General features: G+C 42.5%; 1 protein-coding gene across 1 annotated transcript; it reads left to right on the forward strand.

The window, feature by feature from the left end:
* The first annotated feature begins 1,696 nt into the window (after window positions 1-1,696).
* On the forward strand, window positions 1,697-17,422 carry LOC118217177 (myosin-4-like). The gene is made up of 39 exons (XM_035399000.1): window positions 1,697-1,900; window positions 2,213-2,356; window positions 2,460-2,616; window positions 2,708-2,735; window positions 2,898-3,006; window positions 3,103-3,195; window positions 3,296-3,359; window positions 3,448-3,546; window positions 4,052-4,155; window positions 4,312-4,450; window positions 5,329-5,447; window positions 5,542-5,691; window positions 5,892-6,062; window positions 6,414-6,720; window positions 6,926-6,999; window positions 7,403-7,490; window positions 7,578-7,695; window positions 7,805-7,928; window positions 8,237-8,373; window positions 8,520-8,775; window positions 9,091-9,333; window positions 9,431-9,607; window positions 9,745-9,890; window positions 10,493-10,583; window positions 10,676-11,065; window positions 11,186-11,312; window positions 11,423-11,541; window positions 11,898-12,094; window positions 12,305-12,488; window positions 12,571-12,736; window positions 12,842-12,966; window positions 13,049-13,357; window positions 13,509-13,712; window positions 13,811-13,936; window positions 14,030-14,200; window positions 14,330-14,434; window positions 15,356-15,451; window positions 15,854-16,024; window positions 17,399-17,422. Exons 1-39 carry the CDS (start codon window positions 1,697-1,699, stop codon window positions 17,420-17,422), a joined length of 5,856 nt encoding a protein of 1,951 aa, XP_035254891.1.
* The last annotated feature ends 326 nt before the right edge of the window (window positions 17,423-17,748 follow it).

Here is a 17,748-nt window from a genome sequence, read left to right on the forward strand (position 1 = left end):
TTTTAGAAATTCTGAACAAATTTTGTATTGTTCAGACATCAAAGATTTATCCTGTAATATAAGGAACATCCTCAAGATGCTGCCAATATATTACCCTCATAAACTCAAGCAAGGGCATATCACAGGCTAGAGATGTTCCCAATTTGTGTGCCACGGATTAATAAAAAGAAAGCATTTCTGGCATGACAAAACATTAATTATTAATATTAATGACTTAAACTGTAAGGTCATACCAAATTTATTTTAGCAGGAGGTCTTTCTTAGCTATAGTACAAGGAATTACAACATTTACTGTGTGGCTTCATAAAAGATAACTTGAACTTGAATGCTGAAAAAATCATTTTTATCTGAGAGAACTGCAAACCTGTCTGGACAGAGTACAAATATAATCAGTTATATGGAAACCTTACAGTGCTGTGGAGACGTTTGCATATTCATTCAATCCACTCGTGATTTTTGAATTAGCATCAATGCAGTTAGACTGTATCTATCCCAATGCAGTTATACTGTATCTATCCCAATGCAGTTCTACTGTATCTATCCCAATACAGTTCTACTGTATCTATCCCAATGCAGTTATACTGTATCTATCCCAATACAGTTACACTGTATCCATCCCAATACAGTTCTACTGTATCTATCCCAATACAGTTAAACTGTATCTATCCCAGTGCAGTTATACTGTATTTATCCCAATACAGTTACACTGTATCCATCCCAATACAGTTAGACTGTATCTATCTCGGCAAAGCGACATTGAAAAGGCATGGAACCACAAGGCTGCCTGTTGTGTTACTGCAGGGGAACCCGTACTGTAAATTGACTTGTCCGTTTTGTTAATTCTGGCCCTTATGGGGTATTAGAATTGTGATAATTTTACCCCGAGTTTCAGCTAAATATAACTGTACCTTATAGTGACCGGGCTAATCCTTGAACAGGTTTATGCTTGATCTAGCCCGGGCCATATAGAGGGACTGGGTATACACCAAGGGCAATGGGCTCGTATAAAGGGAGTTTGGCTCTGGGGCTTCGCTGTCATCTCAATATTACGGTAAGCCCTCTCCTCTGCTGTAGAATATTTGTAGTTCTTTTACAGCTGATGCTCTTGAATCTATTATGTTGTGAACAATAACGTTGTTACATTAGATACCATATTTTTTTTCTTCAGTATGGCATTTCAGTTCATATGTGATACTTTCTGTTAAATTATTGATGTTTTGCATTGAAAATGGCTTGGCAGTAACAAATGGCTGTGATCTTGTATTCACTTGACGGAACTAACATAAAATGATGAATGTTTTTTTTTATTATGAAAAAAACCTGGATTGATTTAATGTTCCTAAAATGAAAGGGTGGCATTGATTGTAGATTGATATTTCCATTATGCCAATGTGAATTTCAAAACAAAACAAAAAAAATTACTGTAAAAAAACAAAAACTTTGGTTCACAGGATTGTTTTTATTGAGATTCTCATCATACCCAGCCTAAAAAGCTTTCTTGGGGCCGAAGAACTGGTTAACAGGTATGACCACGTGAACTGACAAGACCTGTGACACTCCACAGAATTTGAGACTGCAAAGATAGTCTACAGTAATAAACAACCAAAGATCCTCTCATAGTAATCCGGAATCGCGTATACTGTTTGTGTGTGTGTATTGTGACTTTGCCTGCTTACCTGCGGTCTGCGAGGGCACCATGAGCACCGACGCAGAGATGGAGGTTTTCGGGGCGGCCGCGCCGTACCTGCGCAAGTCGGAGAAGGAGCGGCTGGAGGCGCAGAGCCGGCCCTTCGACGCCAGGACGGCCTGCTACGTCGCCGACGGCAACGAGCTCTACGCGAAGGCGGCCGTCCAGAGCAGGGAGGAGGGCAAAGCCACCGTTGTGACGCACGATGACAGGGTGAGCTCCTTGTATACAGCACCTGAGGAGGGGATGAATAAAAAGAGTGTGTGTTTGCCAATAATGTGACAGCCTAGTATTTTTGACCCAATGATATACTCAGAAACAAGCGTGTAATCGCGCCCCCCCCCACACAGGATGCCAACTTGGATGGCTTGGTACAATCATCTAAACACATCTGAACAATTGTGTAATCCTAATTGCAGACCTCAGAAAGAGCATCTTTCTGACCTTTGAACAGGAGAATAAATGGGGCTGTTGCATTATACAATTTTCCAACAATTTCTGAATTAGCTCTTTCCCCCCCCCCAGACCGTCACTGTCAAAGAGGAGCAGGTGTTTCCCATGAACCCTCCCAAATTCGACAAAATCGAGGACATGGCCATGATGACCCACCTCAACGAGCCTTCCGTGCTGTACAACCTCAAAGAGCGTTACGCGGCCTGGATGATCTACGTGAGCCAGAAAGAGCAACTTCACACGACTTGTCACATTTGACACTTGACAGCGTTATTTTGGTTCGAGGGCTTGTTTTTTTTTTTCTCACTCTAAATTTCAGACCTACTCCGGGCTGTTCTGCGTCACTGTGAACCCCTACAAGTGGCTCCCGGTGTACAACCCAGAAGTGGTGTCGGCCTACAGAGGCAAGAAGCGAATGGAGGTTCCACCGCACATCTTTGCATTGTCCGATAATGCCTATCAGTCCATGCTCACTGGTACGTAATGTCAAGACTTTTGGCGTTATGCTAAAAATAAACAGGGCATTTGTGTTCTAATACAAATGTATTCATCATATGTATTTATCAGATCGCGAAAACCAGTCTATCTTGATCACGTGAGTATCACTATGATTATTAGTATGATTGTCGATGATGTACCATAATGACGATATTACTATGATTATTAGTGTGATGATGATGATGGTGATTATTATTATTATCATTATTATTATTCTCTATGTTACTGTGACAATCGGTGGAGTCCTTGTTTTGTGCAGTGGAGAATCTGGTGCAGGAAAGACCGTGAACACGAAACGCGTCATCCAGTACTTCGCGACAATCGCGGTGTCTGGGGACAAGAAGAAAGAGGCAGCCAACAAAATGAAGGCAAGTCCTCGCCAACCTGGACGTGCGGACTCTTCTTACATTCCGCACCACAAGCTCTTTTAAACAGGAATAAAAATATTTGTTTTTGATTAACAGGGAACCCTGGAGGATCAAATCATTCAGGCCAACCCCCTGCTGGAGGCTTTCGGTAATGCCAAAACCGTGAGGAACGACAACTCATCCCGCTTTGTGAGTTCAATTTGGCGCATACGTTATTCAGAACATTTCACAGCTGCAATGACACACATTGTTCTCGTTTAAATAACACATGCGATTTGTGCTGTAACAGGGTAAATTCATCAGAATTCACTTTGGCACGACTGGTAAACTTGCTTCTGCAGATATAGAAACCTGTAAGTATTAGCCTCACTGAACTCTTTATGTTGAAAGTACTTCTCACAATAATAATAATTAACTCTTAAATAAAATCTTTCCTCAAAGATCTGCTGGAAAAGTCCAGAGTTACTTTCCAGCTGTCTGCTGAGAGAAGCTACCATATATTTTACCAGCTGACTTGCAACAAGAAGCCAGAGCTCATAGGTAATATTTACTCTGGATTACCCTTGTATTATACGCTTCAATTGATGCTAATCCTGTGGCATTATCTCTGACTCGTGTGCAGGCACAGACACATGCATGCACACACACACACACACACAAACACACACTCACATACACACACCTGCACACACACACACACACACACACACACACACTCACACGCACACGCATGCACACGCAAACGCACACGCAGCAGCTCATGTTTTTATTTATTTATTATCCTTTATTTAACCAGGAAGGTCCCATTGAGATACAATATCTCTTCTGCCAGGGAGTCCTGGTCAAGATGGCAGCAGGAAAATAAAAGTTTCATATTAAAAACATACCAAAGAAAATAAAAAATAAAAAAAATAAAAAATAAAAATATATAATAATAAAAAAACAGACATACAAGGATCAGGAGCTAAAAGGCACTTGTTGCTAAAAGCAATAACATTGTTCAGTAAAAACAGATTTTAACATATTGTTAATGTGTATCCTTCAGACATGCTCCTCATCACCACCAACCCGTACGACTTCGCCTTCGTCAGCCGAGGGGAGATTGCAGTGAAGAGCATTGACGATGCCGAGGAGCTGGTTGCAACGGACGTACGTGCAGTCAACCACAAAATGGCGGACGAATCATTTTAATATCATCTAACCTACGTTTCTCTGACAAAGGAGTTCCTGCTTATTAAATATAGTGTAATATAATGTAATGACCAGCATTTTCAAATTGTTCCTTGTGTCTTCGCACGCACGCAGGAGGCCATAGACATCCTGGGCTTCACCGCAGATGAGAAAGTGAGCATCTACAAGCTGACCGGCGCAGTGATGCATCATGGGAACATGAAGTTCAAGCAGAAGCAGCGGGAGGAGCAGGCAGAGCCCGACGGCACCGAGGGTGAACAAAATAACGATGGGAGGGCGGGGTTTCAGAAAAAGCTGTCACATGCTGTCAATAACTGACCCACACCAGCCATGCAAAATGCTCTGCAGTCCGCTCACTGCTAAACACCATTGCATTACATTACAGGCATTTAGCAGATGCTCTTATCAAGAGCAACTTACACAACTTTCTTTACACATCATTTACACTGCATCCATTCATACAGCTGGATATATACTGAAGCAATGCAGGTTAAGCACCTTGCTCAAGGGTACATCGGCAGTGTCCTACCGGGGAATTGAACCTGTGACCTTTAGGTTACAAGACCAACTCTTCACCCATTATACTACACTGCCACCGACTGGCTCGCTGATTAATTGCTCATAATACACAGAATTGATGATAATGCCAGTTAGGAAGATTATTTTGCTTCACTCTCCCAGCACTGATACACAGGGCATTCAATTTAGTGTGTTCTTTTTAGGAACTTTTAATAACCTTGATGAAAATCACGGCATCCTTCCTTTTTTGTTGTTGTAGAAATTACACACAGTCTCACAAATACCACATTTACCCATATCATACAATAGTTTGTATTGTAATATCTTATCATTCAGCTGACTGAACATTAATCTGGAAAGTTTCTGAAATGGTTACTGCAACACATCTCTGGTCACAATGCATGTTAGAGGCCTTGTGTTTCGTCATTAGTTATCTAGCCAGCATGAAATAAATGGCTAATTCTATCAGGGCTTTCTTTGCCAGTTTTCCAGCTAGCTAACTGCAGATGAGCAGTTAGCTTGGTAGCTTGTTACACACTGTGAACCTTGAATATTAAACATCATATCATGGCGATGTTCTGGATTTGCGCTCGTTTGTACTTTAAAATGAAGAGGCGGACAAAGCTGCTTACCTCATGGGCCTGAACTCGGCCGATCTGCTCAAGAACCTGTGCTGCCCCAGAGTGAAGGTGGGGAACGAGTACGTGACCAAGGGCCAGACCGTGCAGCAGGTGAGGCGACACAGTGCGCTCTGTTCGGGGCGAAGGCTGCGTTTCAGCTTCAGCATTCAATTGCGCTGACATCCCATAATTCGGCGGCTTTTAGGTTTATAACTCCATAGGCGCGCTGGCCAAGTCGGTCTACGAGAAGATGTTCCTGTGGATGGTCATTCGGATCAACCAGCAGCTAGACACCAAACAGCCGAGACAACACTTCATTGGCGTGCTGGACATTGCTGGCTTTGAGATCTTTGATGTAGGTGTTATTTTCTTCATCTTTTTTTTAAACAACAATCCAATATAAATATAAATCATAGAAAAATGTACACTTGTACACTTTTTCTTTGACAGAATTACAGAAGAAAATGCAAATTTCTTGTATTATAAACATTGCCTAGGATTAGTAGATCACTACGTGTTTCTGAAAGGAATGTATTTCCATTTCTTTTTATTTAGTTCAACACACTGGAGCAGCTGTGCATTAACTTCACCAATGAGAAACTGCAACAGTTTTTCAACCACCACATGTTTGTGCTGGAACAAGAGGAGTACAAGAAGGAAGGAATTGACTGGGAGTTCATCGACTTCGGCATGGACCTCGCTGCCTGCATTGAGCTTATTGAGAAGGTATGTTCAGGGGCAGTTTTATGCATGCAAGCAACAATGCTAGATAAATCTAAGCAAATGCAAACAAAAATAAACAAACTGGCTGCAAATCATTCTGTCTGTATAGGAAGGCAAAGACTGGAGTAACAGGAATGAATGGACATCGTGCACAGGATTTGACTTTCCTAAATAAATACAACATTGCATATAACCTATATCTCAAATGAACAAATTGACTCAAATAAAATGAATTGCGCTACTACTGCTCTGGAATGTATCACTGTAGGACAATCATAGAAATGACCTGACACTGTCTATAACATCTGTCTATAAGGGAGAGCTATAACAGTCCATTCAATCCTCATCCCCTAGCCAATGGGCATCTTCTCCATCCTTGAAGAGGAGTGCATGTTTCCAAAGTCCACAGACACTTCCTTCAAGAACAAGCTTTACGACCAACACCTCGGCAAGAACAGCTACTTCCTGAAGCCCAAGCCCATCAAAGGGAAGCCGGAGGCCCACTTCTCCCTGGTGCACTACGCCGGCACGGTGGACTACAACCTTGGCGGCTGGCTGGAGAAGAACAAGGACCCGCTCAACGAGTCCGTGGTGCAGCTCTTCCAGAAATCGCCTCTGAAAGTTCTGGCTGCGCTCTACGCTGGCTTCTCTGCAGCCGACGGTAATTCTGCATCTTTACATATAAAATTAAAATCAATATCATGGTTAAAACCTTTTCTTTCTCATGAACAGGAGACAACCCATTCTGTCAACATCAAATCATATCCCCAACCTATATTTTTCACAAAGATTACTATAAGAACTGTAGTTGGCCTTCAAATACAGCTTAGGGTTGCATGTCCTGTCCTGTTGCAATATTTTCACAGATGCAGCAGGTGGTGCCAAGAAAGGTGGAAAAAAGAAAGGATCCTCTTTTCAGACAGTGTCTGCTTTGTTCCGGGTAAGCTAACCTGTTCCAGGCAAGCTAGCCTGCCATTGCATTTCAGCATTTAGCAGATGCTCTTGTCTAGAGTGATTTACACAGCTTAAACCTTTCACTTAAAATCCATTAACACAGCTGGTTATTTTACTTGAAGGAATTCAGGTTAAGTACCTTGCTCAAGGGTGCAATGAGAGCACCTCAACTGGGAATCAAACACACAGCCATTTGTGACACAAGCAAGCCATTCCTATCCTTGTGCTCAGAATTCAACCCAGGTTTAATCAAATCACAATGTACCATGTCCTTAGGGATGGATGACATATATTTTGAAATGCAGTGACTATAAAAATCATACTGCTTTTGGTCATACAGGAGAACCTCCCTTCACTAGCGTTTCAAAAGCCACTTTTTTCAAATGCAGGAAAATCTGAACAAACTGATGTCCAATCTGAGGACAACTCATCCACACTTTGTGCGGTGCTTGATTCCTAATGAAACCAAAACTCCAGGTAGAGGAGCAATAACCATAAAAATACTAAAATACCAAATTATATTTGAATAAAAAAATGTAAATAGATTATTGCTATCACCATCAGGTGTCATGGACAATCAGCTGGTCATCCATCAGCTGCGCTGTAACGGTGTGCTGGAGGGGATCAGGATCTGCAGGAAGGGCTTCCCCAGCAGGATCGCCTATGGTGACTTCAAGCAGAGGTATGGCCCAAAAAAGACGTCCCCCCCCCCGTCCCCCCCCCAACCCGTTTAAAAGAATAAGATGGGTGGAGCTGTTTGGGCACTGGTGGGCTTCGCTCTGTTACGCCAGGTACAGGATCCTGAATGCCAGTGCTGTCCCAGAGGGCCAGTTCATGGACAACAAGAAAGCTGCTGAGAAGCTTCTGGGCTCCATTGATGTGGACCATGAGGATTACAAATTCGGGCACACTAAGGTAATCTGGTTTTTTTTTTTGGATACTGTATCGTTCTGCGTATTTGTATTTGATTTTCAGAACAGTAGAGATCCAGCACCCACCTTTATACCGTATTTAAGTAACGTGGAATAGCATTGGCTACAATATAATATGATGAAATACAGAATACAAAAGAAGTTCTGACTGTATTAATGCTACAGAGTGTCAATGCATCATGTAGTATATATGAAAATATACAATGTACAACAAGACAAAATCCTTTCATTAACAAGCGAGGCAGGTGTATCTTACTGCACTGACACTGTTTGACGCACATGGCATTCCAGGTCTTCTTCAAAGCTGGCCTCCTGGGAGTTTTGGAGGAGATGAGGGATGAGCGTTTGGCTCAGGTGGTGACCTCTACCCAGGCTGTGTGCCGCGGGTACCTCATCAGGGCAGAGTACTGCAAGATGATAGAGAGAAGGTACCCTTGGGTTTCCAATGTATACGTCACAGCGGATATTATGTCACAGGGTATAAAGGGTTATGAAACTGTTAACGAAAAGTGCCTTCTTCTAATTCTCATTTTCAAATTGAAATCCTACTCTAATCTTTTGTTTCATTGAAAAGGGATGCCCTCTTCACCATCCAGTACAACATCCGCTCCTTCATGAACGTGAAGAACTGGCCGTGGATGAGGCTCTTCTTCAAGATTAAGCCCCTCCTGAAGAGCGCAGAGTCTGAGAAGGAGATGGCCCAGATGAAGGAGGACTTCACCAAGTGCAAAGAAGACTACGTCAAATCTGAACTGCGAAGAAAAGAGCTCGAGGAAAGAATGGTTTCCATTATGCAAGAAAAAAACGACCTCCTCCTTCAAGTTCAGGCAGTAAGTTCAAGAAATTAAATTATGGAGTCCAATGTTAGGACTCTTCATAGCCCTCTCAGCCACAAAATTAAAATATTTTGCTAAGGAAGACCAAGAAATTCCTTCAAATTATGAGGGGAAAAAAGGTAACACAAAACCACAATGTTTGCTTGAACTGGTAATTAATATTGATAACCATGTTGTATAGAAACGAAGCGACTAATGGCGATCAATGTTTATGGTCCGTAGTTACAGAGCCACTTCTCGTTAACGCATGATGTTATTCATCATAAATTTACAAACATTGCAATGATGAGCTTTTCTACACGTTGTCAGGAATCAGACAACCTGATTGACGCTGAGGAACGATGCGAGGGCCTGATCAAAAGCAAAATCCTGCTCGAAGAAAAACTGAAGGAGAAGGCCGAGAGGTTGGAGGATGAGGAGGAGATCAATGCTGAGCTGAGCGCGAAGAAGAGGAAGCTGGAGGACGAGTGCGGTGAGCTGAAGAAGGACATCGACGACCTGGAGCTCACGCTGGCCAAAGTGGAGAAGGAGAAACACGCCACCGAAAACAAGGTTTACATTCAAATGCGGAAGATTTATTGCATTTTTTAAAAAAACAAGCGAGACATCAGTACCAAGCTTGTGCACTAACACAAACAAACATTTGCAGGTGAAAAACCTGATAGAGGAAATAACAGGCCAAGATGAGAACATCTCAAAGCTCACCAAGGAGAAGAAAGCCCTCCAGGAGGCACATCAGCAGACCCTTGAAGACCTCCAGGCAGAAGAAGACAAAGTCAACTGCCTGACCAAAGCCACGGCTAAGCTTGAACAGCAAGTTGATGATGTAAGTAATGAGTGAACAGCTTATAAAGTGACAGAAAAAGACCTGTTGCCTTGCTAGCAGTGTGTGGCCAGATAGGATTCAATTCATTTAGTTAGTTTATCCAGTAATGAGGTCATCAGATACATGCATAATTTCAGCTGGAAGGTTCTCTGGAACAAGCAAAGAAGCTCCGAATGGATCTGGAGAGATCCAAGAGAAAGCTTGAGGGTGATCTGAAGCTCGTCCAGGAGTGCTTAATGGATCTGGAGAATGACAAGCAGCAGCTTGAAGAAAAATTGAAGAAGTGAGTGTTGCTCGCATTAAAGAAAATTCATTTATAGTGTCTTAGTAACCCGGGATTTTAGCCTTAGTTCTCCGAGAATTGCTAAGGAGTACAAATATGCCTGGAAATGTTCAGTTGAATGGAAGAGGCATTTGTTCTAACAGTTATAATACTTGCAAGACTTATTGTTAGAAAGCAGGTAAGTCAGATGCAGTGCATGTATCAACAAGAAGGAGAAAATGTCTCCTAGCTGGTGATACCAATTATCGAGCTAGCTATGTAGGCCTAGGAAATTATGTAGCTTTCCTAGGCCAATAATTGTCAGAGGGTTAGTCCTCTCGGTAACTTAAACTGATTGGAGCATTTGGTACAAAGCAAAACAATGAGTGGTATTAATCAGTGGTATTAGAAGACTTAATGTTATCAGTTACAATGGCTGATCTTATCTCTCAGTATATACAATATTTGCAGCCTAATATACACTGCAAAATACATTAGCTGAAAATTCAAATATTGTTACTTTGATTACAGATTGTCCCTTGGGTTCATATGGTGCACATTATATAATACCATCATGCATTAAACTCTGCCCTTTCAACATTATCAAATGTTTCATGTAACAGAAAAGACTTTGAAGTGACTGAGTTGCAGAGTAAGATTGAGGATGAACAGGCTGCCGGGGCTCAATTTCAGAAGATGATAAAAGAGCTTCAGGTGAGAAGAGAAAGATCCCTGCTGAGTAAGCTTCCACGGCTCTCAAATAAAATAGCTGCCACGGAAAAACGAAACAGATTTCTAACCCCAAGGCCCGCATTGAGGAGCTGGAGGAGGAGATCGAGGCCGAGCGTGCTGCTCGGGCCAAGGTGGAGAAGCAGAGAGCCGAGCTCTCCAGGGAACTTGAGGAGATCAGCGAGAGGCTCGAAGAGGCCGGCGGCGCGACCGCCGCTCAGGTCGAGATGAACAAGAAGCGCGAGACGGAGTTCCAGAAGCTGCGCCGGGACCTGGAGGAGTCCACCCTGCAGCACGAGGCCACCGCCGCCGCCCTGCGCAGGAAGCAGGCCGACAGCGTGGCAGAGCTGGGAGAGCAAATCGACAACCTTCAGCGCGTCAAGCAGAAGCTGGAGAAGGAGAAGAGTGAGCTGAGGCTGGAGGTGGATGATCTTTCGGGCACCATGGAGGCCCTGGCGAAGGCAAAAGTAAGACACAAACTGTTATGCAGATCATCTCATCATCATAATCATCTCATTTATCATATTAATCTTCAACGTTAATACGATAAAATCACCTGACCTACATGGTACAATATTACTTTCTAGATGAACTTTGAGAAAATGTGCCATTCCCTAGAGGACCGTTTGAACGAAGCCAAGACCAAAGAAGAAGAGCATCAGCGATTAATCAACGGCCTCACAAGTCAAAAGGCTCGACTCCAGACAGAAAATGGTATTATTAGCTACCTAATTAACATTAAGTATACAGCCTAGTGAATGAATATGCAATTTAACTGTCTTTTGACATTTCTTCGGTGAATGTATTGATTTTCTTTCTTCAAGGTGAAATGTCACACCAACTGGAAGAAAAGGATTCCCTTGTCTCTCAACTGACTAGAGGGAAACAAGGATATATTCAACAAATTGAAGAGCTTAAGAGGCAGAATGAAGAGGAAATTAAGGTAGCCATTAGATGACAGATAAGGACGGATTTTCATTTTGTTAGAATTAAATTATGTGCCATGGGATAGCAAGGCTTTATCAACCTTAAAAGGCAAGTCCAATCATGTCTCATCAGTCGCTCAGTAATTTGAACGAATTGCTGCTTTTTGCAAATGCTTTTTAATTTGTTCATAAGAGTCAGTGATTTACTTCATATGGTCACACCACCCATTGTGATGTTCCTGGAGCCTCACTCTTCCTTCACTAGAAATAACATCTTATTTAGGGACAGACACTGTATGACAATACAGAGGCACATGCTAATGAAATAAAACGTTTAGAGCAGCTAATATGTAATACTTAATATCCTCTCTAGGCCAAGAATGCCCTGGCCCACGCCTTGCAGTCGGCCCGCCATGACTGTGACCTGCTGAGGGAGCAGTTTGAGGAGGAGCAGGAGGCCAAGGCCGAGCTGCAGCGTGGAATGTCCAAGGCCAACAGCGAGGTGGCTCAGTGGAGAACCAAATACGAAACCGATGCTATCCAGCGCACCGAGGAGCTGGAGGAGGCCAAGTAAGCGGACGGACTCAAGTACTTCATTCCCCACCTTGTTACTGTTAACTTTAAAGAGATATGTGTTATGTTTTGACCTGTAGGTTTCTGTCCAACTCTAACAAAGCACACCTCATTCGACAGAGAGATCTCACTTAGCTGCTAATTAGTAGAATCAGGTGTTCCAAAATTATATGTGTGCCATTTAACATGTTAGTTGACTTCTTCTAGGAAAAAGTTGGCTCAGCGTCTTCAGGATGCTGAGGAAGCAGCTGAGGCTATCAACTCAAAATGCTCTTCTCTGGAGAAGACCAAGCAGAGAATGCAGAGTGAGGTGGAAGACCTAATGCTGGATGTGGAGAGAGCCAACGGAGCTGCTGCAACATTAGACAAGAAACAGAAGAGCTTTGACAAGGTAAAAAATTGCCTTCTATTGGTGAGCTTCTTTTTGGTATCAACTTCTATTGGCCTGGTTAATCGGTGACTTCTTCCATAAGGTCCTGGCAGAGTGGAAGCAGAAATTCGAGGAGAGCCAGGCCGAGCTCGAGGCAGCCATGAAAGAGGTCCGCTCCGTGGGCACCGAGAACTTCAAGATGAAGAATGCTTATGAGGAATCTCTGGAACATCTCGAAATGCTGAAACGTGAAAATAAAATCCTGCAACGTATGATTTTTTATTGGTATTTTGTTCTTTAGCACAGAAGACAAGCAACTTTAAATAATTGCTGTGCTTAAAAAGAATGTTTTGTTGAATTTGTATCCCCTCTAGAGGAGATTGTGGATCTCACAGAGCAGCTTGGAGAGACAGGAAAATCCATGCATGAGCTGGAAAAGTCAAAGAAACAGATGGAGCAAGAGAAAATGGAGATTCAGACTACATTAGATGAGGCAGAGGTAATGACAAAACCACCATTTTGAACATACATTCACATGAATGATAAGCTGATCTTTACTACTTCAAACAAATATTTTTTAGGCATCCCTGGAACATGAAGAATACAAGATAATTCGAGTCCAGCTGGAACTGAATCAGGTGAAGTCTGAGGTGGAAAGGAAGATCGCAGAGAAGGACGAGGAAATCGAGCAGCTGAAGAGGAGCAGCCAGAGGATCGTAGACTCCATGCAGAGCTCCCTGGACTCTGAGGTCAGGAGCAGGAACGACGCCCTGAGAGTCAAGAAGAAGATGGAGGGCGACCTCAACGAGATGGAGGTTCAGCTCAGCCGTGCCAACCGCCAGTCTGCCGAGGCCCAGAGACAGCTGAGGAACATTCAGACACAGCTAAAGGTCTCTTTTCCCAATAGCTATGGATTATTTAAAAAAAAAATGTATTTCTTTTATTGAGGATTTACTAAGTTAATAGTTGGTCTTTATGCCACAATTGATCAGCCGTGTACCAAATCTGAGCTTGATTTGCGGTTTTTTTCCCACCGAAAAGGAAGCACAGCTGCATCTTGACGATGCCTTGAGGAACAACGATGACATGAAGGAGCAGGTCACCATCTCAGAGCGCAGAAGCGTCTTCTTTCAGGCTGAGATTGAAGAGATCCGGGGTGCTCTGGAACAGACCGAGAGAAGTCATAAAATGGCGGAGCAAGAGCTTGTAGACGCCACTGAGAGAATCCAGCTGCTGCACTCCCAGGTAGTCTTCTATCACCACTCGCCACACAGTGAAGGTGAGTCAAAATACGTGGCCTTGTGTTAATGGAGCCTTTCGTGGCTGTTCACGTTTAATTTCAGAACACAAGTTTGATCAACAGTAAGAAGAAGCTGGAGAGTGACCTGACCCAGATTCAGAACGAAGTGGAGGACTCCATTCAGGGGGCCAGGAACGCTGAGGAGAAAGCCAAGAAGGCTATCACTGATGTAAGGCCTTCAACTCTTCGACCTTTGGCTAACTGTCCTATGTGAATCCCCAGATAGTCACAGATTAACAAGGCCCTCGTTTCATGTGCAAAGGCAGCCATGATGGCTGAAGAGCTGAAGAAGGAGCAGGACACCAGCGCTCACCTGGAGAGGATGAAGAAGAACCTGGAAGTCACGGTCAAAGACCTGCAGCACCGTCTGGACGAGGCCGAGAGTCTGGCCTTGAAGGGCGGGAAGAAGCAGCTCCAGAAACTGGAGACCAGGGTAGGGTGTTTAAAAAGTGGTGCTGATATGGTGCCATACAAAGAGTGACAACACACGACACATAACCCTAATACATATGAAAATATGTCTGCCTGGACGTTACGAGAAGCTAACCTGGCCCCACTCCAGGTGCGTGAGCTGGAGAATGAGCTGGAGGTTGAACGGAAACACGGCTCTGATGCGGTCAAGGGGCTGCGGAAGTACGAGCGGAAGATTAAGGAACAGACTTACCAGGTGAAGTACTGCAGAACACAGATGCTGAGAAGAAAGAGAAAGGGGAGCGATAGGATCTCGACAAGAAAGGAGAGCAATCAGCGAATAAGCACGAGAGGAGAAATCCTCGCAATATTTAGCTATGGAGCTGAATTTAATTCCATCTGCCTAAATGCAGGTAAAAATATAGCAATTCCCAAATGCTACCTAGTTACAGAAATACTAAATTTCTAGTCAAGAAGTTACCAGTGAGGAAAGGGCCCATTCAAGTAATTAAATAATTTATTAATTTTTAATTAATTAGGAGGAAAAAAAAGAACCAATGAACCAATTTATTTAATACGGTTAAAAATGGCTATATATATTTTAGCTAAACAAGCCTTTCAGCTTTTGCCATTCACACTAATTACAGATAGATAATTCCTGCTTATCTTTCTAACAACCTGCAGCGATATCACTTTTTATCAGTTTGCAATGTACTTAATTTAACGCTCATAAAAGTATATTGGGAGTTAGCATTCCTTTTTGGGAAAGTAAAGAATCTGAAATGTCTGGCAAAGCAAAAAAAAAAAAAAAAAAAAAAGGGTTATCAATACCACAGGGCTATGATTTCACACAGTTTGTTATTTTTTAAATATAATCCACAGTATGTGTGAATGTAGCCAGTGCAACGTGCTACTCGGGGATAACCATTTGAAGGGATTGTAGAATGAACCACAAAATGTGTGGCTATCAATGGCATTCTCACACTGAACATTTCACTGTGTTTTGCCATGGAAAGTCGTACCCCTTGACCATTGGAGTCTGTAATTGACAGAACATAACAACTCCACCCATTACGGAGCTTAGTGAAGCTTCATCTTCCCTCTTTCATTGCTAATCTCTTGTGATGGGTTGTATTTTATTATTTTATTTTGTGTGTTTGTGCGTGCCTGGAGACAGTCTGACGAGGATAAAAAGACTATATTTAGACTGCAGGACCTGGTGGACAAACTGCAGATAAAGGTCAAAGCATACAAGCGACAAGCCGAGGAATCTGTGAGCAAACTGATCTTTTTTTATCGGTTTTCTAACACCATTTGGTATAAAAATTAATCTTCTCACATAACAACGAACTTGATTTGTAGAGAACAGAATTAATCGAAAGAGTCACACACTCAATTAACCTCAAAGGATCTGATGTTATTTTTGATACTAAGACAGTTATGCACATCCAGACCTGGGTCAAATACATATTTGTTTTGGATTAAAATACTTTTCTACGCTTTACTGGTCTTGTCTGGTGTATTGGAACACAATGAATTACTCTCAAAAAAGTACAAACCCCGCCTTCTGGTCATAGGCAAGATCAACAGAGCACAGAAAAGCATTTGAATCCAAAACAAACGTATTTGACCCAGGTCTGTGCGCATCTAATATAACTGTGTGCTTTTTGTACAGGAGGAGCAAGCCAACAGCCACCTGTCCAGGTACAGGAAGGTGCAGCACGAGCTGGAGGAGGCCCAGGAGCGTGCCGACATCGCAGAGTCCCAGGTGAACAAGCTGAGGGCCAGGAGCCGCGACCTGAGCGCCAAGGTAGCCCAATGTGCAGATTTTCACACGTCGGGAAACGTACAGTGTGCAGTAATAGAAAAGAGATTGGAGGGTAGATTTGGCGGCAATGTAGTATAACGGGTAAGGAGATGGTCTTGTAACCTAAAGGTCACAGGTTCGATTCCCAGGTAGGACACTGCCATTGTACCCTAGAGCAAAGGTACTCAACCTGCACTGCTTCAGTATATATGCAGATGCATAAATGGATACAATGTAAATGCTATGTAAAAAGTTGTGCAAGTCACTCTGGATAAGAACGTCTGCTAAAATGCCTGCAATGCAATGTAATTTGTTTTGAGTCCATGTTTTTTAATTTTTTTTATTTTACAGGGAAAAGACAGTGGAGAGTGAGAGGACGTTTTCACACATGATGTCAAAAGCAGTCACTGTCCACAATGTCCAAAGCAACCCTCTGCATTACATCCCTATATAAGCCCGTTCAAAGAAAAAATATTAATTTGCAAAATAACTGGGGGAAAAAACTGTTTGAATATGGTTATTGATAGGTAGCTTAAGTTGAGTTAAGTTTTAAACAAGTAGATATCTGTGCCAGGTGGTCTACATGACCATGACTGTGATATTTCCTTCAAGGTAATAAAACACTGATCATCACGCCCTGGCTTGTTTTCAATCATTTGAGACCTATTATTGAACATGCGACTTTTCAGAAATTTAAGAAAACACCGCAATTGACCTTTGCCCACCTGATTTTAATAGCTTCCTCAGGTTTACTGTACTTACACAAAGTGTGTTAACCAATAATTTTGGTCATAATTAAGTAAATGTTAAAAACACTAAGTAAGAAAACACAATGCTATCTGCTTGCTGGCTACAGGCAACTGAAAGATTAATACTCCAGCATACACATAAATAATGTCTGTGCCAACCAAAAATAGAAATGTATTTTTTAAATTTCATATGTAAATTTTACAGCATGTTCATTTATGGCTCATTCACACCCTTGGACAGAAAGAAAAAAACAAAAAACAAAAGATACTTCTGAGCTGGCTAGCTACCTTGCTAAACAGCCGTTATATAACCAGACAAGAACCTTGAGTCGTCAATGAACTGTTCCTTCTGGGATGACACTGACATTCAATACTTTATATCCACAAAAAAAAAATGAGAATACTGTTGGAACAATTGTTGCGTAAATAAGAAATTTACATTTTCCGATTTTGAATTTAAACCTCAATGTTAGCGCCCTAAAAATAAACAAACCTATCGCGTCCCCCAGATGCAAGGAACGCAGTGCGAGAGGATGTGAATTTCATTATGAGATTACAGGTGCTGACGGCTGATATTTAAGAGCATGTCTGGGGTGATTTGGGTAATTTATTTTTTTTATCTGTGTGCTCCCCAGCTGGGAGCGCTTTGTGACTGCGCGTCCAGAAACCCGAGAGCTTCCTGGTTTAGCTGTGGAGAAGCCCCTTCAAATGTCACAGGTGTACCGTTACAAAGCTCTCGCAAGTCTGTCATATTTTGGGATGACATACAGCTTCAAGTCACCATTGACTTTCAATTGCCTTCTCTGGTGAAACCGGAGCACAAGGTGCATTAATCCATCAATGTGGATGTTTGAAATGACTGGCAAGTTGTGAAAACTGGGACATGACACCTTTTGAACAGTGATCATATTTAATAATGTATGTACCTTTCAATACCAATCTCCATAACTCTCTTCCTGTCAGGCACTGGGCACAGCGGGCCACACACAACACAAACTGTGCTACTAATAATGT

This window comes from Anguilla anguilla, chromosome 17 (genome assembly GCF_013347855.1).
Source record: "Anguilla anguilla isolate fAngAng1 chromosome 17, fAngAng1.pri, whole genome shotgun sequence".
Taxonomy (NCBI): domain Eukaryota; kingdom Metazoa; phylum Chordata; class Actinopteri; order Anguilliformes; family Anguillidae; genus Anguilla; species Anguilla anguilla.